The 24,085-nt window shown below is 43.1% G+C and overlaps 1 protein-coding gene across 4 annotated transcripts in view; it reads left to right on the top strand.

Moving 5' to 3' along the window:
* The window catches only part of ulk4 (unc-51 like kinase 4), a 730,951-nt gene that overhangs the window by 412,994 nt on the left and 293,872 nt on the right, over positions 1-24,085 (top strand). For all 4 annotated transcript variants that reach the window (XM_073072965.1, XM_073072962.1, XM_073072961.1 and 1 more), the window contains 2 exons: positions 10,991-11,042; positions 11,154-11,298. In XM_073072965.1, coding sequence (XP_072929066.1) covers positions 10,991-11,042; positions 11,154-11,298 — 197 coding nt within the window. The remainder of the gene's footprint in view (positions 1-10,990; positions 11,043-11,153; positions 11,299-24,085) is intronic.

Below are 24,085 nucleotides of genomic sequence, written 5' to 3'. Positions count from 1 at the left end.
CTTTAGACAGTCAAATGTGCACAGAGTGGAGCTCAAACCTTCCAAAAGCCTATGTATCCAATATACTCATGGCACCAACTCATATTCTCTGACCTTGGTAGAATTCCCCCTCTTTGGCTCCTTGGGATCACACATTCCTACCAGATCGAATCCTATGCCCAGCTCTCTTGACCTTCTTCTGTCTCCACCTCCCACCAAAAAAGACCTCGACCCACCTCAGTGTCAATCACAAAACCTCTTACCCAGCATTCTCTCGAACCTTTTCCCAATTCCACCCTGCTAATTGGATGACACAACATTCCTTATTTTTAACAGTAACCCAAAACCTAGAGGGATTTAAGAGCATGGAGGTTATACTGAAGCTGTACAGGGGACTGATGAGGCCACACCTGGAGTACTGTGTGCAGTTCTGGTCTCCTTACTTGAGGAAGGATATACTGCCTTGGGAGGCGGTGCAGAGGATGTTCACCAGGTTGATTCCAGATATGAGGGGATTAGACTGTGAGGAGAGATTGAGTCACCGGGGACTGTACTTGCTGGAATTCAGAATATTGAGAGGAGATCTTATAGAAACATAAAATGATGACAGGGATAGATAAGATAAGAAAGTTATTTCCACTGGTAGGTGAGACTAGAACCAGGGGACATAGCCTTAAGATTTGGGGGAGTAGATTTAGGATGGAGATGAGGAGGCACTGATTTTCCCAGAGAGTGGTGAATCTGTGGAATTCTCTGCCCAACAAAGCAATGGAGGCTACATCAGTAAATATATTTATGACAAGGTTGGAAAGATTTGTGCATAGTAGGGGAATTAAGGGTTATGGGGAAAAAGCAGGTAGGTGGAGATGAGTCCATGGCCAGGTCAGCCATAGTCTTATTGAATGATGAAGCAGGCTCGATGGGCCTACTCCTGCTCCTATTTCTTACATTCTCATGTCGGGCCTAGGACAGGTCCTCTGAATTGATAACACTGAGGAATTTAGAGTTGCTGATCCTCTCCACTGCTGATTCCCCGATGACCTCCAGTTTCCTTCTCCTGAAGTCAGTAATCAGCTTGTAAAGTTGTACCGTAACTGCCTTTCGTATATATCCTGCTGTATGCCCAGCCATCAAAGGCATGTATCCTGTAAGTCTTCACTCACTTATTTACCTGTGCTCCGACATTCAGTTTCCTTAGATGTGTACACTGAGGTCTGTCTGTTGTTCAACGCATTCTGTGGCCCTACCATTTATTAGGTTTCAAAAAGTACATCACCTGACACTTAACAGAATTAAATTCCGTCTTTGATTGCTGTACCCTTTTTACCATCTGATCAGTATCATTCTGTCTTCAAGTTTGTTCACATGCTTTCACATCTAAGTTGTCAATATATGTATGTATGAAACTTCCACATACAGTACTGCTTACAGTTTCAGTCTTCATTTTGCATTAGAGTTACTGCAGAGAGGTTCACAAGAAATAAAGGGTTGATGTATGAGGAGTGGTAAACAGGAAGGACTCATTGGAATGATGAAGAATGAGGACTGATCTTATTGAAGCAAACAATATTCTGTGAGGGATTAACAGTAAATGCTGAGAGGGTGTTTCTAACATCGGAGTAATTGGCTGCAATAGGTAACTAGCTGTAAAGATCTCCTTTAATTAGAACTCGGGACGTTGTTTCAGAATACGGGTTGCTTATTTCAGACACAGGAGGAGAAGAATTTCTTGAGGAAAACTGATGTTGAGACTAAAATTGTTCTGCCATGTCATACTGGATACTGAAGCAGTGTCAAATGGCTTTTATCTCCTTCCGTTTCTTTTGGAATCATGGAGTCACACAGCATGAGATTGGGTGCTTTGATTCACCCATTTTACACTGGTCCTATTAATCTCCATGGCTCTTCACACGGCTTTAGACCACCTAGACAACACAAACACCTATGTCAGGATGCTGTTCATCGACTATAGTTCAGCATTTAATACCATCATTCCCACAATCCTGATTGAGAAGTTGCACAACCTGGGCCTCTGTACCTCTCTCTGTAATTGGATCCTTGATTTCCTAACCAGAAGACCACAGTCTGTACGGATTGGTGATAACATAACCGCTTTGCTGACGATAAACACTGGTGCACCTCAGGTGTGTGTGCTTAGCCCGCTGCTCTACTATCTGTATACATGACTGTGGCTAGGCACGCTCAAATACTATCTATAAATTTGCTGACGACACAACCATTGTTGGTAGAATCTCAGGTGGTGATGAGAGTGTGTACAGGAGTGAGATGTGCCAACTAGTGGAGTGGTGTCACAGCAACAACCTGGCACTCAACGTCAGTAAGACGAAAGGGCTGATTGTGAACTTCAGGAAGGGTAAGACGAAGGAACACATACCGATCCTTATACAGGGATCAGAAGTGGAGAGAATGAGCAGCTTTAAGTTCCTGGGTGTCAAAATCTCTGAGGATCTAACCTGGTCCCAACATACTGATGTAGTCATAAAGAAGGTGAGACAGTGGCTATACTTTATTAGGAGTTTGAGGTGACTTGGCATGTCAACAAATACACTCAAAAACTTCTATAGTTGTACTGTGGAGAGCATTCTGACAGGCTGCATCACTGTCTGGTATGGAGGAGCTACTGCACAGGACCGAAAGAAGCTGCAGAAGGTTGTAAATCTAGTCAGCTCCATCTTGGGCACTATCCTACAAAGTACCCTGGACATCTTTAGGGAGTGGTGTCTCAGAAAGGCAGCGTCCATTATTAAAGACCTCCAGCACCCAGGGCAAGCCCTTTTCTCACTGTTACCATTAGGTAGGAGATACAGAAGCCTGAAGGCACACAGTCAGCGATTCAGAAACGGCTTCTTCCCCTCTGCCAACTGATTCCTGAATGGACTTTGAAGCTTTGGACACTACCTCACTTTTTAAAATATACAGTATTTCTGTTTTTGCACATTTTTAAATAATCTATTCAATATACGTAATTGATTTACTTGTTTATTATTTTGTTTTATTTTTTTCTCTCTGCTAGATTATGTATTGCATTGAACTGCTGCTAAGTTAACAAATTTCACGTCACATGCTGGTGATAATAAACCTGATTCTGATTCTGATATTCTCATCAACTCCCTCAAGTTTTACCACTCACCTACTCACTAGTGGTAATTTACAGTAGCAAATTAATCTAACAAACCGTGTGTCTTTGGGATGTGAAATCACCCAGAGAAAGCCCATGTGTTCACACTGAGAATGTGCATTGTTGAGGATTGAACCCCAGGTTGCTGAAGCTGTGAAGCAGCAACTCTTCTTGCTGTGCACAACGTCACACTCAGCATAACATTCTTATCTGCAGTCATCTGAGAGTTCTTTAACATGAAGTAGCATACATTGAATGGGCTCTGTGCTGGGTTCCTACAATGGTTTGTTCAAGGCTTTGGGAGTGTAGTATCTAATATGCATATTTTGAAAAGTTATAACCTGTATTAAAATCTAATTTTGCACCTTATACTTTGGCAATCAACTTTGCTTCTGCATATTTTTATTATGGCAAGAGTTCTTAAGGAAACTGCATCTGAATAGAATGACATCCTTTAGTAAAGTACTTGTCTTCCAATTGATAAGAGTCATGTCCTCACATTGGCCTAATCCACATCCTGCACTGGTGTTTTGTAAATCAACTGACTAGATGCAAATGCACCCATGAGTGCACATGCATTCTATGCATGTTTATTTGAATGATGAATGAGGGATGTTGTCTACATCGATTTTAGTACGGCATTTGACAAGGTCCCTCGTGGTGAGCTCTCCAGAAAATAAGGTGCATGGTATCTGCAGTGACTTGGCTGTGGTTAGTTGAACATTTTCTGACTGGAGATCGGTGACTAGTGATGCCCCACAGGATCCATACTGGGAGCTTTGTTGTTATATGTAAATGAAAGCATGGATGGGTTGGTAGTAAGTTAACAGATGATGCAAAGATTGGTAGTGGTGTGGATAGTGTAGAAGTTTGCTAAAGGATACAATGAGAAATGGATCTTTTGCAGATATGGACCAGAGAAGTGACACATGGAGCTTAATCCTGGCAAGTGTGAGGCTTTGCACTTTGGGAAATCAAACGTAAAGGGTCAGAATACAGTTAATGGCAGATCAGTGTTGATGTTGAAAGGGTTGTTGAGTCCAATCGACAGCTTCCTGAAAGTGGCTACACAGGTTGATGGGGTGGTAGAAAAAGCATATGGCATGCATGCAATTATTAGTCAGGAATATAGGTTGCAGATTCATAAAATTTTGATTGGACCATATATGGAGTATTACATTGAATTCTTATTCCATTATAGGAAGGAGGTGACAATCATGAAGAGAGTGCAGAAGAGGTTTATCAGGATGCTGCCTGGATTAGAGAGCAAGTGCCATAAGGGGAGATCGGACAAACTTAGTTTGTTTTCTCCGGAGTTTAATAACCTGATGGGAAACCTGATGATATGATTCTATGTGTATAAGATTATGAGAGGCATAGGTAGAGTAGGCAACTGGTATCTTTTCTCCAGAGTGAAAAGGTGAAAAACTAAAGGGCATGTACGGGGCAAACCTTTTTATACAGAGAGAGTTGGGTCCCTGGAATTTACTGCCGGGGTAGTAGTGGAGGTAAATGTGACAGAATGGGTTTTAAAGACTCTTAGATGGACACATGAATGTGTAGAGAATGATATTGACATTGTATGTAGAGGGATTAGTTTAATTCGGCATTTAATTACTATTTTAATTAGTTCAGTATTGAAGGTCAAATAGCCTGTACTACTATTCATTTTCTGTTTTAAATTGTATACATGGAGGCTGATAGAATTTCCCAATAAGTTCAAGTTTATTGTTGTCAAAGGCATACATCAAAGGTATAAATGCTAAGAAAATAAGCTTTTTGTAGCGGCAGCACAAGAATTCTCAAAGTATTATGAAAACAGACTACAGGGAGTTAGGAAGGAAGTTGAGAAGCAGGACCTCAAAGGTAGTAATCTTGGGATTACTGCCTGTGCCATGCGACAGTGAGTATAGGAATAGAGTGAGGTGGAGGATAAATGTGTGGCTGAGGGATTTGAGTAGGAGGAAGAGATTCAGATTTCTGGATCATTGGGACCTCTTTCGGGGCAGGTGTAACCTGTACAAAAAGGACGGGTTGCACTTGAATCCCAGGGGGACCAATTTCCTGGTAGGGAGGTTTACTAAGGCTACTGGGGAGAGTTTAAATTATAATTGTTGGGGGGTGGGAACCGAACTGAAGAGACTATTGAGCTTAGAGCATGGATCAGTACTTGAAGATATGATGTGGTGGCCATTACAGAGATTTGGATGGCTCAGGGACAGGAATGGCTGCTTCAAGTGCCGGGTTTTAGATGTTTCAGAAAGGACGGAGGGAGGCACAAGAGGTGGGGGAGTGGCACTGTTGGTCAAAGATAGTGTCACGGCTGCAGAAAAGGTGGATGTCTTGGAGGGATTGTCTATGGAGTCTCTGTGGATGGAGGTTAGGAACAGGAAGGGGTCAATAACTCTACTGGGTGTTTTTTATAGACCACCCAATAGTAACAGGGATATCAAGGAGCAGATAGGGAAACAGATCCTGGAAAGGTGTAGTAAGAAGAGTTGTCGTGGTGGAAGATTTTACTTTCCCAAATATCGATTGGCATCTCCTTATGGCAAGGGGTTTAGATGGAGTGGAGTTTGTTAGGTGTGTTCAGAAAGGTTTCTTGACACAATATGTAGATAAGCCTACAAGAGGAGAGGCTGTACTTGATCTGGTATTGGGAAATGAACCTGGTCAGGTGTCAGGTCTCTCAGTGGGAAAACATTTTGGAGATAGTGATCATAATTTTATCTCATTTACAGTAGCATTGGAGAGAGATAGGAACAGACAGGCTAGAAAAATGTTTAATTGGAGTAAGGGGAATTATGATGCTATCAGGCAGGAACTTGGAAACTTAAATTGGGAACAGATTTTCTCAGGGAAAGGTACCAAGGAAATATGGCAAATGTTCAGGGGATATTTGTGTAGAGTTCTGTATAGGTACATTCCAATGAGACAGGGAAGTTATAGGGTACAGGAACCGTGGTGTACAAAGGCTGTAGTAAATCTAGTCAAGAAGAAAAGAAAAGCTTACAAAAGTTTCAGAGAGCTAGGTGATTTTAGAGATCTAGAAGATTATAAGGCTAACAGGAAGGAACTTAAGAAAAATTAGGAGAGCCAGAAGGGGCCATGAGAAGGCCTTGGCAGGCAGGATTAAGGAAAACCCCATGGCATTCTACAAGTATGTGAAGAGCAAGAGGATAAGACGTGAAAGAAGAGGACCTATCAAGTGTGACAGTGGGAAAGTGTGTATGGAACTGGAGGAAATAGCAGAGGTACTTAATGAATACTTTACTTAAGTATTCACTATGAAAAAGGATCTTTGTGATTGTAGCGATGACTTGCAGCAGACTGAAAAGCTTGAGCATGTAGATATTAAGAAAAAGGATGTGCTGGAGCTTTTGGAAAGCATCAAGTTGGATAAGTCTCCGGGACTGGATGAGATGTACCCCAGGCTACTGTGGGAGGTGAGGGAGGAGATTACTGAGCCTCTAGCGATGATCTTTGCATCATCAATGGGGACAGGAGAGGTTCTCAAGGATTGGAGGTTTGCGGATGGCGTTCCTTTATTCAAGAAAGGGAGTAGAGATAGCCCAGGAAATTATAAACCAGTGAGTCTTACCTCAGTGGTTGTTAAGTTGATGGAGAAGATCCTGAGAGGCAGGATTTATGAACATTTGGAGAGGTATAATATGATTAGGAACAGTCAGCATGGCTTTGTCAAAGGCAGGTTGTGCCTTACAAATCTGATTGAACTTTTTTAAGGATGTGACTAAACATATTGATAAAGGAAGAGCAGTAGATGTAGTGTATATGGATTTCAGCAAGGCATTTGATAAGGTGCCCCATGCAAGGCTTATTGAGAAAGTAAGGAGGCATGGGATCCAAGGGGAAATTGCTTTGTGGATCCAGAACTGGCTTGCCCACAGAAGGCAAAGAGTGGTTGTAGATGGGTCATATTCTGCATGGAGGGTGGTGACCAGTGGTGTGTCTCAGGGATCTGTTCTGGGACCCCTACTCTTTGTGATTTTTATAAATGCCCTGGATGAGTAAGTGGAGGGATGGGTTAGTAAGTTTGCTGATGACACAAAGGTTGGAGGTGTTGTGGATAGTGAGGAGGGTTGTCAGATGTTACAGCAGGACATTGATAGGATGCAAAATTGGGCTGAGAAGTGGCAGATGGAGTTCAACCCAGATAAGTGTGAAGTGGTTCATTTTGGTAGGTCAAATACGATGGCAGAATATAGTATTAATGGCACTGTGGAGGATGTTACATATCCCGTAATGGGTTAAAAGAACCAGCAGAAGTGGAACACACCTGGAGTCTGGTTCTGCTGTTAACAAACACTATTTTATTAGTAACTACATAATGTAGTAATATAAAACCAGATAAATTAAGCAGGTTAGCAGAGTTTATGTCTATAAAATATAAAACCCAAACTTCTTCAAGCTTAGGTGGTAAGTGATACAGTCTTACGATGGTATATAAACGAAATCAGTTTGATTCGTGATGTTGAGTTGAGTAGAATTGAGGAGAGAGAGAGAGTATCCAAGTAAGCTGATGCCGTCGATCTTCCCGTTGTCTTCTGAAAACCTTTTAAAGTCACCGACTGTGACCACGCTAAGGGTACCATCTTCATGCAGTAAAGCTATCAACCCTGGCAGGGTTAAACACACCGATAGCTTTCCGCAGGTCACCCCTTTTCCACACTGCAAGAGTCTCTGATCGATCCTGAAAACCCACCCTTTCATGGGCACTCAAAGCTCATCTCATGTCTGTTTCTTCTGTGACTCTGTGTCTACCAGAAAGCCAGCTGACCTTGTGTATATATATCCAAACATGCTGAACACCAGCTGTCCATTATATAGCTCTGCCCTTCCGTCACCATAGTGACTCACGAGCTGCTCGGTGCCTCTCTCTCTCTCTCTCTCTCTCTCTTTTTAAAGGCACAGTCCATAATGAATAAACCTTAGGATTTTGTCACAAGGATCAGAGAGGTCTTGGGATCTGAGTCCAAGGACGCTCAAAGCAGCTATGCAGGTCGACTCTGTGGTTAAGAAGGCATACGGTGTCTTGTCCTTCATTAATCGTGAAATTCAATTTAGGAGCCGTGAGATAATGTTGCAGTTTTTAGGATCCTGGTCAGACCCCACTTGAAGGACTGTGCTCAGTTCTGGTCACCTCATTACAGGAAGGATATGGAAATTATAGAAAGGGTGCAGAGGAGATTTACAAGGGTGTTGCCTGGATTGGGGAGCATGCCCTATGAGAATAGGTTGAGTGAACTCGGTCTTTTCTCCTTGGAGTGACGGAGGATGAGAGGTGACCTGATAGAAGTGTATAAGATGATGAGAGGCATTGATCATGTGGATAGTCAGAGGCTTTTTCCCAAGGCTGAAATGGTTGCCACAAGAGGACACAGGTTTAAGGTGCTCAGGAGTAGGTACAGAGGAGATGTCAGCAGTAATTTTTTATGCAGAGAGTGGTGAGTCCGTGGAATGGGCTGCCGGCAACGGTGGTGGAGGCGGATACGATAGGGTCTTTTAAAAGACTTTTGGATAGGTACATGGAGCTTAGAAAAATAGAGGACTATGGGTAACCCTGGTATTTTCTAAGGTAGGGACATGTTCAGCACAACTTAGTGGGCCAAAGGGCCTGTATTGTGCTGTAGGGTTTCTATGTTTCTATGTATGCTGTACAACTGGATTTTATATTGAGTTCTATCAGGTAGTTTCTAAGATGATTGTTCTACGTAAGTAACTGAGTTGTGTTACGTTCCCCAGTAACCGGGTGACTTACCAGCAAAGATAGAGAGGTCCGCTGAAGCCTGGTGCTACTATTTTCAAACGTTTTATTTATAAAGGGGCACAAACGTATGGTTAATACAAAACATTCAGATCATATACATCATCAAAACTCAATCTAAAGCACAGGTGTAGTAATAATCAATCAAAAATTAGCTCTATCGTTGTCTAGGGGATACTGAGTCCAATGGAATATTAGAGTCACTCAAAGTCTGCAGGCTTCCCCGTTTCGGGAACCGCTGGCATTTCATGTGTTGGAGAGAGAGAAAAGGAACACTTGCCCGTCATCCTTGCGAAGCAAATCCCTGCTGTTAGTTAAAGCGGTTTTTCCTTTTGGGTCCAGCCACAGACTCCCGATCCGGAATCTAACGCACGTGGCTTCCTTCAGAATGGCTTCCCGCTCCGACGGGAAGCACTATCGTGTCTTCTTCGTGTGTCTCCTTGGTGCGTCTGACGCCCCGCCTTGGCAGCCCACCTTTTATCTGGACTGGCAGGGTTGTAGATGTCCATCAGGGTGGGGGGCGAGGCAATCTTTCCCCCATCACCCATCTCACATTGCCCTGAGGGTTTGCACGTAGTCCAGTTCCTTATCCCACAAAGGTGTCTCCCAAGACAATGGCTATGTCCAAGGCTTTTGTCTTGTTGAGCGACCAGCCCACATTCCAAACCGTAAGGCTCTCTCTCTCTCTCTCTCGCGATTCTCACAAAGGAGGGGGCTGAGGACATGACAGTTGAAATCAGGTGCTAAACTATGTGAGAGATATGTTTTCCGGTGACTATAATGAGCTGTTATTGGGGTCAATTAAATGCAGTTTCTCCAATCCTTTTTTTAAAAATTGAGCCATACCAGCATTTTAGTTTGTTATAATCTTGCTGAGCGAAAATTATTATGTCAAACAATGTTTATTTAAGATAATGAGACTGTCATAAAGAAATTTACCACAAAAATTTTTACTGTAGTTCAAAGCTAATGAAAGGGTGGGCGTGTTACACAAGCTGCTTTAGACTCAGCAGGCTAGATGGGCATTCTGGGATCCATTCACACAGTACTCCTGTTGAAAGGGCAGAATGATAGGTTGTTTAACCTGTCATCTAGAATTCACACTTTAGGAACTTTTAACTGTGATGTGGATCTTTGCCTTCACCGCTCCTTCAGATATGATCAGAAGAGTAGGAACAGAAGTTGGCTTGAAGGTCTGCTTTTGTGTCCAAGATGTAGTCTGCATACTATGGTTTAACTACTGAGGTTTGAATAATCTTGGTTCTGGAATGTAGTTGTTGTAAGTTAAACAATTTCTCATTAGTGCTAAAGGTGAGCTGTACGGCCTGGATAGTTTTGTTGACAGGTGTGGCAGTGGGGCAATGATGAAGCCTCGTTTGACACTGGACTTCACTGAACATGACTGTTTTAGTGGCATGGCTTCCATGAAGCAATGATAAAATGAAGATGAGTCTTCGGAGGTATCTGAATTTGAAGAGTGTGCTTCACAATTCCTGTTTGACTCTTCAAAGGGTTAAAGTTGATCAATGAGGTTGTGATTATTTGTTACAGCACAATTGAATCATACTTTCATTCCAGAAAGTACTCCATGCTGTGATGAAGCCTACAGCTGAGTATAGGTTGGCAAGGCTTTCCTTTGTTTTGGAACAAATGCAGGTTGGATGATGTAAGAGCTCCCACCCATGAGTGTGAATGCAGTCTAGGAATGTCGACTGTTCCTCATTGTTATCTGGTTGCCAAAGTGCAATGGTGTTCTTGTGTTTGTGAAAGAAGGTTCAGTTACAGTTTGCCCTCACAGAGTCAATTCTGGCACGTTATTGTCAGATGGGAATCTTGGTTAGTGTGGGCCAGTTCGACCAAAGGCCCTGCTCCTGTGCTGTATGACCTGTGCCCAACTAAGTCAGGATCTGTGAAATCATATATCAGCAAGAGGCTGCATCCTTGAGGAAAAGAAGAACGAATGGCAGTGAAAATTGGCCAAGATACATCAAAGTAAAAGCAATTCTTTCCAATGTGTTATATTTTAGTTAATATAGTCAAATAAGCCACACGTTTTCCTTTAATCTTTGCTTATTTCTGCTTTTCAGATTGTTGACTGTGTTCTCCCTCCCTTAGTGTCTCTGGTGCTTAGTCAGAATGGTAAGGACTACCAGAAATGAAGTGCAGTAGTCATTAAATTTCCCATCACCTCTGTCTTACATTCTTTCTGACCTTTTATTATCTCTTTTTTATGTGCCTGCACCTTTGAAGTGGAGTGGCGGATCTTTAGCTTGCGGTTGCTGTCAGAGACCATATCTGTTGTGGCAAACCATGAGACCATGTTGGGAGAGAAAGAGGAGTATCTTGCTACAAACAACAAATGGCTGTCCCTCATCCGAGAATCTCTACTCCCTCAGTAAGTGAATGCTCCATTGTCAAAATTAGCTCATCTAATTGAGCCGGGCATTAAGAATATAAAAGAAACAGGAAGAACGCAATGGAACTATGATGGGTGTGGGGGACAGTTACAAAGATATTGCAAAGCTGAGGTTGTCAACAACAGAGAAGAGATGTAACTAAGGAGAATAAAATTATGAAGGGCTTAGATGAAGTGGAAACAAAATATGTCTCCCTCAGTGGAGTAATCGAGAATTGGGGCACAGTTTTAATGAAATAGTTGTTAATTTGTTTTGAAATATTTAAAGACTAGAGAAGTTTAAAAGGATTGGATTTTATTTTTAAACTTGCCTGAATTACTTTGGCGAATTCCAAATGCTTCTCAGAGTGCTTTCATCAAAAGCACTTTCCCTTTTAATAAAAGGGAAATTAATGCAGGGACAAGCAGGGTGGCCATTGTGTGAGTGGGCCATGTTAGATTATCAGGCTTCGGTGAGAACAGACTTGGGCAAGGTTAGTATCTGCTCAACTTCTTCTTCATTTTTCTTTCTAGTTCTGGTAGTACATAGTTAGAGCAGCGGGAATGGCTCCAGGGGCTGTGTTGTGTTTTTTGTGTGAGATGTGAGAACTCTGGGAGACCTCCGAACTCCCAGATAACCACATCTGCACCAGGTGCACTGAGCTGCAGCTCCTCAGAAAACAGTTAAGGAACTGGAGCTGCACCTTGATGACCTTTGGCTCCTATAGGAAACTGAGGAGGTGATTGGTGGGAGCGACAGGGAGGTAGTCACCCCTAATTTGCAGGAAGCAAGTACCCAGGTGACTGTCAGGAGAGAGAAGGGAAATGGGAAACCAGTGCAGAGTACCCCTGTGGCTGTTCCCCCTCAATAATAAGTACAGTATACCATTTTGGATGGTGTTGGGGGGGGGGGGGGGGGTGCGAACAATCCAGCAGGGGAAAGCTGCATTGACTGGGTCTCTGGCACTGTGGTTCAGAAGGGAACAGGGGGAGAAGGTGACTGCAGTAGTGATAGGGGATTCCATAGCCAGAGGAGTAGATACAAGATTCAGTGGACGCGCTAGAGACACACGAATGGTATGTTGCCTGTCATGTGCCAGGGGACATCTCGGATTGGGTCCATGGCATTCTCAAGGGGAAGGGTCAACAGCCAAAAGTTTTGGTACATATTCACACCAGTAACATAGGAAGGAAAAGGGAGGATGTCCTGAAGAGGGAATTTAGGAAACTAGGTAGGAAGATGAAAAGCAGACTTCTAGGGTAGTAATCCCTGGATTTGCTGCCTGTGCCACGCACCAGCATGGATAAGAGTAGGATGATTCAGCAGATGAATGCATGGCTGAGGAACTGATGCAGGGGGCAGATTATCAGATCTGGGGAAGGTATGATCTGTGCAAAAGGTTGCAGCTGAACTCAAGGAGGACCAATATCTGGAGTTGTTGGGGAGGGCTTAAACTAATTTGGCAAAGGGATGCAAACTGAAAGCCAGCCGGTGTTGTAGTGGCATCCGCACCAAGGCGAGTGGTCCCAGATCCGAATCCAGCTGGCTCCTTGCACACTTTCCATCTGTGCAGTCTGAGTATTGAACTAGCAACTCGGCCTCGTAAAAAGTAGACAAAAAATGTTAAAGTAACAAGGCGCAGAGAGGAACAATAATGTGAAACTGAGTGATAGGGTTGAGTCAAGATGTACAAACATGCTGGATGAACTCAGCAGGTCGGGCAGCATCCGTGGAAACGATCAGTCAACGTTTCGGGTCGAGACCCTTTGTCAGGACTAAAGGAGAGGGCAGGGGCCCTATAAAGAAGGTGGGGGGAGGGTGGAAAACCAATCAGAGGAAAGATCAAGGGGTGGGGGAGGGGATAGGCAGGAGAGGTGAAGAAGGAATCTAAGGGGAAAGCACTATAGGTAGTAGAAGAAGGCAGAGTCATGAGAGAGGTGATAGGCAGAGTGAAGGTGGGATGGGGGAAGGGAGAGGGAGGGAATTACTGGAAGTTGGAGAATTGGATGTTCATACCAAGGGGCTGGAGACTACCCAGATGGTAGATGAAATATTGCTCCTCCAAACGAAGTTTGGCCTCATCATGGCAGTAGAGGAAGCCATGTATGGACATCCCAAGTGTCATCTTTCTTTAAGAATCGTGGTTTCCCTTCTTCCGTCATCAATGATGCCCTCACCCACATCTCCTCCATTTCCCGCACTTCAGCCCTCACCCCATCCTCCCGTCACCACAACAGGGACCGTGTCCCCCTTGTCCTCACCTACCACCCCACCAGCCTCCGGATCCAACATATTATCCTCCGCAACTTCCGCCACTTTCAACAGGACCCCACCACTAAGGACATCTTTCCCTCTCTACCCCTCTCTGTTTTTCGCAAGGATCGTTCCCTCCGCGACTGCCTGGTGTACACGTCCCTCCCCACATGATCTCCCACCTGGTACTTATCCCTGCAAGCGTAAGTGCTACACCTGTCCCTACACCTCCTCTCTTACCACCATTCAGGGCCCCAAACAGTCCTTCCAGGTGAGGCAACACTTCACTTGTGAGTCTGTTGGGGTAATCTATTGCATCCGGTGCTCCCGGTGCAGCCTCCTCTACATCGGCAAGACCCCACGCAGATTGGGGGACCGCTTCTTCGAGCACCTACGCTCTGTCCGCCACAACAGACAGGATCTCCCGGTTGCCACTCACTCCAACTCTCCTTCTCATTCCCATTCGGATATGTCCATACATGGCCTCCTCTACTGCCATGATGAGGCCAAACTTCGGTTGGAGGAACAACATCTCATATACCATCTGGATAGTCTCCAGCCCCTTGGTATGAACATCAAATTCTCCAACTTCCGGTAATTCCCTCCCTCTCCCTTCCCCCATCCCACCTTCACTCTGTCTCCTCATCTAGCTGCCTATCACCTCTCATGACTCTGCCTTCTTCTACTACCCATAGTGCTTTCCCCTTAGATTCCTTCTTCACCTCTCCTGCCTATCCCCTCCCTGCTTCCCCTCCCCCACCCCTTGATCTTTCCTCTGATTGATTTTCCACCCTCTCCCCACCTTCTTTATAGGGCCCCTGCCTCCTCCTTCTTTAGCCCTGACGAAGGGTCTCAACCCGAAACATTGACTGCTCCTTTCAATGGATGCTGCCCGACCTGCTGAGTTCATCCAGCTTGTTTGTACATCTTGATTTGACCACAGCATCTGCAGTGTACTTTGTGTTTGATAGGGCTGAGGATGGGCCAGTTGGTTTACAAGCAGAGGCATTGTGTAGTGAGACAATCAGGAAAGGCAGGCAGATGATAGGGCAAAAAACTGCAGGGTAATGGGGGACAAAATCAAAAAGGGTGATGAATAAATTTGCATATTATATTTGCATGCAGGCAGGATACAGAATAAACTAGATGATCTTGTAGCGCAGTTAGAGATTGGTAGGTATGACGCTGTGGGCATCTCTGAATCGTGGCTGAAAGGAGTTTATAGTTGGGAGGTTGACATCCAAGCAAAAAGAGAAACAGGTAGGCAGAGGGGGCAGGGTGGTTCTGTTGATAAAAAACATCCATAAAAGAGATGATATAGGATTGGAAGATGAAGCATTTTTGTGGGTAGAGTTATTGAAACTGCAAGGATAAAAAGACACTCATGGAAGTTATATGCAGGTCTCCAAACAGTAGCCAAGATGTGGGCTACAAATTACAGCGGGAGATAGAAAATGCATCTCAAAAGGGCAATGTTGCAATAGTCATAGGGGATTTCAGTGCGCAGGTAAATCGGAAAAATTATGTTGGTGGTGATTTTGGATCCCAAGAGAGAATCTTTAGAATGCCTAAAAGATGGCTTTTTTGAGCATCTTTTTTGAGATGGCTTTTTTGAACACTGACCTCAGTGTCTGGGATGATGTTGGAGTCAATTGTTAAGGATGAGGTCTTATGATACATGGAGGCACGTGATAAAATAGGCCGCAGTCAACATGGTTTCTTCAAGGGAAAATCCTGCCTGACAAATCTGTTTGAAGGAATAACAAGCATGATAAACAAAAGAGTATCAGTGAATGTTGTGAACTTGGATTTTCAGAAGGCCTTTGACACGTGCCACACATGAGGCTGCTTAACAGGATAAGAGCCCATGGTATTACAGGAAAGATAGTAGCATGGATGGAGGATGGAAAAGATTCATCACAATGTTATTTGGGTTATGAGCTGAAGGAGAGGTTGGACAAACTTGGGTTATTTTCTCTGAGAGTTGTAGGCTGAGGAGTGATATGGTAGAAGTTTATAAAATTATGAGAGCCATAGATAGGGTGGACAACCAGAGTAATTTTTCCAGGGTGGAACACAGCAGGCCAGGTAGCATCTATAAGGAGAAGCACTGTCGACATTTCGGGCCGAGACCCTTCGTCAGGTTAGAGGGTACCGTTTTAAGATGAGAAAGTTAAAATCAGCTTTAAAGAGCTTTTTTTTACACCGAAGGGTAGGAAGCTGGAACGTGGTGCCTGGTAGGTGGTGAAAGCAGTTATGATCTCAGTAATGTATAAAAGGAATTTAGTAAGATACATGAACAAGCAGAGGATAAACATATATAGACCATGTGCAGGCAGATGGAATTGGTTTAGTTTGACATCTTGGTGAGTACAGACATCAAAGGCTGAGGGCCCGTTCCTTGCAGTACTGTTCAATGTTCTATAATATATATTCAGAAAAGAACACAAACATCTTCCCAGAAATGCTGGGGAACCCAGATTCTAATGAAAAGAAAGAATTAAAATCAATTAATATTAGTGGGAAAAGGGCTGGGGGAGTTAATGGCACTGAAAGCTGGTAAGTTACTTGGCCTGATGACCTTCTCCAGAATACTGAAAGAGGTATCCATGATCCACAATTCTATAGTTTCTGACAGGTTAGAATGTGGTACTGTAAAAACGGAGGGAGAGCAAAAAGGTAAGACATTTGGTAAAGAAAGGGAAGAGTCGGAAACAGACCTTGTGAAGTGAGTGTGAGATGAAAGGTGGTGTAAACTTCTAAGTATTGGGAAAGTACTTAGCAGCGCTAATATATCCATTCATCTGCTGGAAAGAATGAATGAGAGATTGGAGCAGGCCTGTGCAGAATTAAAACAAGGATATACTGTATCTAAATGTTCTACACAACAGTTTAGGCTCATAAATGTTATCTCTCTGCACCTTTGATTTTATGATAATTAGTTGAAGGAGAAATATTTCAGTGTGAAAACAAGTTCAGCCAAGTGAACTAGGAGGTAGTGAAGGAGGTTGGTCTGGCCTCCACTGAAGGAAGAACCAAAGGGCACTTGGGCAGTCTACTGTTAGATGGATGTGCAGAGAGAGGATATATGTTGGCAGTTTCCCCATAAGAAGAGGAAATGGAGAGGAGGAAATTCATTTTTGTACTTGGAGCCCTTAAAGCTTCAAATCATGGGCTACATATTGCACTACTTGAAATTTTATATTTCCTGCCAGAAAATGACATTCCATATCTACTGTCCTGTCAATATGCATCTGGTTGGATTAAGATTAAATTGTAGGTGTTAATTAAGCTTTGCAATATGCTTTACATATATTTTGTTACAAGACGGAAGCTTACTAGATGTTATATGCTACATGTATTCGAATCTTTAGTAATTGGCTTTTTCTTTCAAATTTTCTGTCAGTCAAAAAATTGCTGACACACTCTGTAGAAATGTTTCTGCATGATGAAGTTTTCTACACTTTACATAGAAACATAGAAAACCTGCAGCACAATACAGGCCCTTCAGCCCACAAAGTTGTGCTGAACACATCCCTACCTTAGAAATTACTAGCCTTACCTATAGCCCTCTATTTTACTAAGCTCCAAGTGAATTGCCTCTATGTGAATTGCCCGAGCTTTTGATGCTGGCAGTATGTTAAAAAGGAACCTGGAAGCCAGCTTTGATTTATATTTTTTTGACTGCTAGCTACCCCAGTGATCTGAAAATTGTAATGAAAACACATGAAAATATTTCTGGGTTATTCTAAGACTACTGTTTGTCTATATTTCAATTTCTGTATTACATACTGAAATACAAAGCCTGCACACAGTCACACAAGCTGACCTGTGATCCAATGCAAATCAGACATCAAAGCAGATATTCTCTGAAGTTGTATGATGGTACAAAATTATTTTATTTTGTGCACATGATGTGGTGCATTAATTATTTGCCTTAGTACAGAATTCTCCTTAATAAAGAATGTTCTTCCTAATGAAATAATGCTTCCTAAAAATGAATGGATAGAGACCCCTCCTGGTAGGCAAAGTATAAATTCCAGTTTCTTGCATTTACTAGATCACTCAAAATCAATTTTGTTAACATGTAAAAGTGTCCTAAGCACATTTTAAGACCCTATGCCATGCTGAGGAAGTATGCATGTCCAAAACTGGTTCCCATTCACAAAAAGTGTGAACTTGACAAGGAGAAGAAAATAATCAGGCAGCACTTTAGATCGATCAGTGCTAAGTGGAGAGCATTTGGTTGCAGCTGTGTAAATCAGACAGTGCAGGGCAGTAAACTAAGTATAACACTGTGTCAGCGACCAGTGGTTATAGTCACTGAGCCCTCTAAAAATGCTTCAGGGCTGTCATTTATGAAGTGGGTCATGTGTAGCAGTAGTAAAGTCTCATTTCAGCACAGACCAAAATTTGGACAGACCTGATATTGAAATTTAAAATTATAAATTCACATGTAATTCATTCTTAATGCTAGCTGAACCCCGTAATCTCCAGAGCAAACAGTTGGTTCTTTATCTTCATACACAGAATATTAACAATGTAGGTAGATTATTGCCTTGTATTGAAATAAATACTGTGGGTCCATTCTAATAGCTGCTGCAAGGACATCATTGCAAAATGAACAAAGTTGGGAATTAGATATTCTGTGAAACTTCAGAGATAGGCAAAATGAAACAATGACCATGAAAATAAAGGCAGTAGAGTGAAAGGACCTTGGCTGGCAAAATTCACCAGGATGTTGCCTAGTTTACAGAGTACTGACTATATGGAGAGGCTGGATAAACTTGATTGTTTACTCTGGAGCGCAGAGGCTGAGGGGGGATTTGATAGAGGTCTGTAAAGGTGTGAGATATACAGTACTGTGCAAAAGTCTTAAGCATATATACAGTATATAGCTCAGGTACCTAAGACTTTTGTACAATACCGTGGTAATTTTATGTATTCCACTGTTGTGCTGTTGGAAAAAAAATTTAACCCATGATATATGCGAGTGATGGTAAACCTGATTCTGATATGGGTCTCTATTGTGGACTGAGAGTGGGAAGGGAACAGGGAGAGGGGAATCATGGTTGGGAAAAGGGGAAGAGAGAGAGAAGAGAGCAGGAAGCACCAGAGAGACATTCTGTAATGATCAATAAAGCAATTGTTTGAAATCAGATGATCTTGCCTGGTATCTCGGGTGGGTGTATCTGCATCCATACCACCTCCCACATCTCCTTCCCTGCCCCTTCCACGGAGATCCACCCTCACCATTCACAACATCCTTTGCTCCTGCCAGATTTACAAACTTGCTCTGCACTCCACGTTGACAAATACAGTACTGCAAAAGTTTTAGGCGCCCTAAAGTACATGTATATATATATTTATATCTATATATATATGTGTCTAAGACTCTTGTACAGTATTGTAGTTAAGGCAAATTGTCTTTCTTTTCAGGGCAGAAATCTCAAATGCTACAGATCATAACTTTAAAGGGAGAGTGGAAAGTTTAAAGGAGAATTGCAAAGCACTATTTTTTTTACACACAGAGTGGTGGTTGCCTGGAATGTGCTGCCAGATGAGGTGGTGGAAACAGATATGTCAGCAATATTTAAGAGGCATTTAGATAGACACATGAACAGGCAAATGGGATGAGTTTAAATTGGTATCATGAACCCAAAGGAGCTGTTCAAGTACTGTTCCATTTCTTCAACATTTCTGCCATATTTACTCAAATGTGCCTTCTAGTTCTAGACTCCCCTGCATGGGAAAATTATTATATCTATTTAAGCTAAGCTCTTAATAATTCTATAAATCTCTATAAGTTCACTATTTTAGCCCCTTATGTTCCAGTGAGAATAAATTCAGCCTATTTAATCTCTCCTTACAAATAGGGTCCTCAATTGCAGGTAACATCCTAGTAATCTCATGTGCATACTCTCTATTGCTATCACATCCTTCTGTGTTGTGACAACCAGAGCTCCGAATATAGTCTAACTAGTGTTTTGTAACTGCAACAGAATGTCACAATTCTTATTCTGAGCTTCTTGGCTTATGAAGGCAAGCATGCCAAATGCTTGATGTTGGTTGTTACATTGCCAAAATGCATTGGGACTGAAAAAAATAATCAAAATTTAACTTAAGAGGGCCAGAACTTGATAAGAAAGGAGGAAATAGCATATGAGCATTGATTTTTTTATTCCTTCTTCATGCAAATCTGCTGGATTGAGGATTGCTTAATTCCACTCTAACTTTGTGGGTTCTGCACTGGCTGATGAATTAAGTGTGGGACTCGCAGATTTTTGCACAGATGGGGTAAGAAATACATGATTTTTTTGGTCCTTCTGTTGCTTAGGCAAGACTTTTTGTGCTCTGCATGCATGACTTTGAGGGTCTCAGTGCATTTCCAGTTGCTTTTTCTCTGCTTGGAACAGTTGTGGGCCAGAGATGCACAGGGACAAGGAAATATTGTACTTCTTCAAGGAAGAATTGAGTGCACCCCTGAATGGCAGTACTCGGAATAGAGTGAATATCTAAAATACATGGTATTCTTGACCTCCTTTGTTAATTATAGACAGTGCCTCTTTTTTATTGAATCCCTCATTCTAACCGGGATAAATTCCTGCTGAGAGTTGTGGGCCATCTAGATTGTAGAATGATCAGCATAGATCCTTTAGTCACAATGTTGTACCGAATTTTTAACCTACTCCAAGATCAACCTAATGCTGCACCCACACATAGACCTCCATTTTTATTTCATCCATGTGCCTATCTAAAAGTTTCTTATATGTCCCTAATGTATTTGCCTTTACCCTGCCCCAGGCAGCACATTCCACATATCTATCACTCACTGTAAAAAAAAACTACCTCTGACATCTCCCCTATAGTTTCCACCATTCATGTTAAAATGATGCCCTCTCATAATAGCCATTTTCACCCTGGGAAAAAGTGCTGGCTGTCCACTCTATCTATGCCTCTTATAATCTTATACACCTTTATCAAGTAACCTCTCATCCCCCTTCATTCCAAAGAGAAAAACCGGAGTTCATTCAACTTTTCCTCATAAGACATGCTCTCTAATCCAGAGAACATCCTGATAAATCTCCTTTGCACTCTACATCCTTCCTATAATGAGTCAACCGGAAATGAACACAATATTCCGAGTGTGGTGTAATCAGAGTTTTATAAAGCTGCAACATTACCTTGCAGCTCTTGAAATCGGTCCTCTGACTAATGAAAGCCAATGCACCACATGCCTATGAATGATAAATGGACATGGACCGCAGAATCCCTCTGTTCCTCCAGACTGTTAAATATGCTGCTATTTGGCCTGTATTCTTCAAGTTCAACCTTCCAGAGTGAATCACTTAACACTTTCCCCGATTGAACACTATCCGCCACTTCTCAGCCCAGCTCTGTATCCTATCTATCTCCCGTTGTAACCTGTGACCATCTTCTACACCAGGGTTGGCCAACCTATGGCACATGCGCCAAAAGTGATCAGTGCATCGCAGGTTACTGGCCAACACGCCATAGGGCGCGGAGAGGAATAATAATAATAATACCAAATACCTTCTGTGGGCAAGCCAATTCTTATTCCAAGCAGCAAACTTTCCATGAATCCCATCCCTTTTGAAATGTGAAATCTTGTTGAATGCCTTACTAAAATACATATACACCACATCTTGCTGTTAGGATAATGTTATTACAGTGCTAGTGAGCTGTCTGTAAGGAGTTTGTACCTTCTCCTCGTGGTTTCCATTGGTGCCACAGTTGCCACCCACATTCTAAAGACTTATGGGTTAGGGTTAGTAAGCTGTCGATTTGCTGTGTTGGCATCAGAAGACTCTTCTGGGCTGCCAGCAGCACATCTCAGATATCAGACTGTGTTGGTCATTGATGAAAACCACGCATTTCACTGTATGTTTCGATATACATGTGATAAAGCTAATGTTTAATCTCAATCCACTGCTGTACTTCCATGAATTTGTTTTGCCACTTACTTAAAGAATTCAATGAGGCTTGTAAGGCACGACTTGCCCCTCACAAAGCCATGCTGTCTCTAAGAATCCTCTCTGATACTTCACCCACCACTCAGTGGTCTGTAATTCCCAGGATTATCCCTATTACCATTCTTGAACAAAGGAATAACAGTTTCAACCCTTTAATCTTCTGGTGCTACTCCTGTGGCCATTCACGGCACAAAGATCATGACAAAAGCACATCAATTTCTTCCCCTTACTTTGCGTAGTTATATATACCATCCAGCCCTGGGACTTATCTATCCTCGTGTTCCAAAATGTTCCAACAAATCCTCTTAAAATCAACATGTTCCAGCCTGATCTATGCTGTCATCACATTCATCAAGGTCCTTGTCACTGTGAATATTGAAGCAAAGTATTCATAAAGGACCTCACATACCTTCTCTGACTCCAGACACATATTTCCTCTTTTATCTCTGATCATTCTTACCCTCAGTAATCATCATCCTATTCTTGTAGAATGCCTTGAGATTTTCCCTAATTCTACTAGCCAAGGCCTTCTTATGTCCCCTTTTAGCTCTAAGAACCAGATTAAGCTAATTCCTGGCTACTTTATAAACCTTGTAACTCTCGCTTCGGCTAGCAGCTTAATATAGGGGATGATAGCCCCCGGCCTGGCCAAACGTAAGAAATCTCATTTGGGTGGATGCTGCGCAATGTGTCCCCTGTTACAAATCAGTACCCTGAAATAACAAACAATACACAATATGCGATTAAATGATTGAGCTTTATAATTCTTTATCATTTATAATATGGTTAGTAAAGAAAACAAAAAAGAAAAGGGGCCCATTCTCACGAAACAAGTCTCTTGCGCAAGGTTGGAGCTCACTGATAAGATCGAATGTCCACCATCGACCTCCTCCAATCATCGCTGACCTTCGGACCCTAGCTCCAGGTCCACTCCGTCCGGTGGTCTACCAACTCTCTCCATTCGCGTCTTCTCTCCTCATCTTTCCCCATGGGGATGAATAAAGTATCTATCTATCTATCTATCATCTATCCCTGGCCAAAACCTGCGAATTCCTGGCTCCCAGACACACTAGAAAGAACAACATCTGACTCATTGGCTAGCATGCCCCGTTAAATCTAGTCATAACCCAAACATTGCTGCTACAGAGAAACCATTACCTCAGCAATGGAACATTACAGAAAAGCCATTACACTAGCAGTGAAACTTTACTGCGTGTTACACTCTCCCCCCACCAAATTTAGTCATGTCCTCATGATGTTGAGATAATTCGTCAACCCTTCCTGCACAACACAAAGTCCAATCCAGGTGCACAAGGCAGTGACAAAGCTCCCCAAAACAGTAGAGATCACACTCTGCTCCCCTGGTGCTACATAAGCCAGCCTATCTGGTGGTCTCCGAATTCTCTGAGACCTCTGCACCCACTCTCTTAACTCTTCAGGTTAGATACTACTGGGGATACTTCCTGTCTACCTGGCAAGGCCTCCCCCAACCTATCACTGGTGCTCCCCTGCAACTCGGACCCCTCTGTCCTGTGGCCAAGCCCCGCTTCCTCCCCTGCAGAGTCCCGCTGTAACCCGAGTGCCCACAGATACCCCCCCCCCACTTCACCTGACAGTGGGAAAAGGTCCAGGAGTCTCTTCGTCAATCACTGGGGAGTTAGCGAAAGGCGGCATATACCTAACATCCAGATCTTCATCCTCCGAATCAGTATCCTTCTCAGGGGTGGGGGCTGGCCTAACCTCACCTGCTGTGGGCCCTGCAGTCACCCCGAATTTCTGTCGAGTCCTCTCACTATGTGTAGGCTCCAAGTCGAGCTGTGGGTCTACCTGCACCTCTTGTCCCGGGGCAACAGGTGGTTCCGATGGAGTATCTTGGCTGGCCCATTTCCATCCTCTTGTTTCACCCAGAAAACTACTTGTCAGCAGCTTACGATACGGTGAACCATAGACGTCTCCTCTGCAAGATCCTGGAGATGACAAAAGATATTCACTGAATGGAGCTGTTAGAAAGCATGCTTCAGAATCACCGACCGGTTCCATGTTGAACTCGGTGGGAAGTGCAGCAGGCGGCGTTTTCAGAGGAATGGTCTTCCTCAGGGAAGTGTGCTCGCTCCGCTGCTGTACAACATCTACACGGATGACCAACCTATAGATGATGTCACACGCCGTTCTATATATGCCGATGACTTAGGCATCACTGCCCAAAGCACTGATTTTAACACCGTGGAGAAAACGCTGTCTGAGGCCTTGGAGGGACTAACATCCTACTCTGAAGAAAACCACCTCTGCGTAAACCCATCAAAGACACAAGTTTGTGCACTCCACCTCAGGAACCGTGAAGCCAAACGACAGCTTAAAGTGACCTGGTGTGGAGCAACACTGGCGCATTGCGAGCACCCTGTCTACTAAGGAGTCACCCTTGACAGATGCCTCACTTTCAAGAACCACATCAATAAGACAAAGGCAAAAGTGAGGCATGAAACAACATCCTGAGTAAGCTCACGAACACAAAATGGGGAGCAAGCTGGAAAACATTGCG

The sequence above is a fragment of the Hemitrygon akajei genome, chromosome 20 (genome assembly GCF_048418815.1).
Source record: "Hemitrygon akajei chromosome 20, sHemAka1.3, whole genome shotgun sequence".
Taxonomy (NCBI): domain Eukaryota; kingdom Metazoa; phylum Chordata; class Chondrichthyes; order Myliobatiformes; family Dasyatidae; genus Hemitrygon; species Hemitrygon akajei.
Note: the sequence above shows the minus strand (reverse complement) of the source record. Positions and strands in the feature narration are given on the sequence as shown.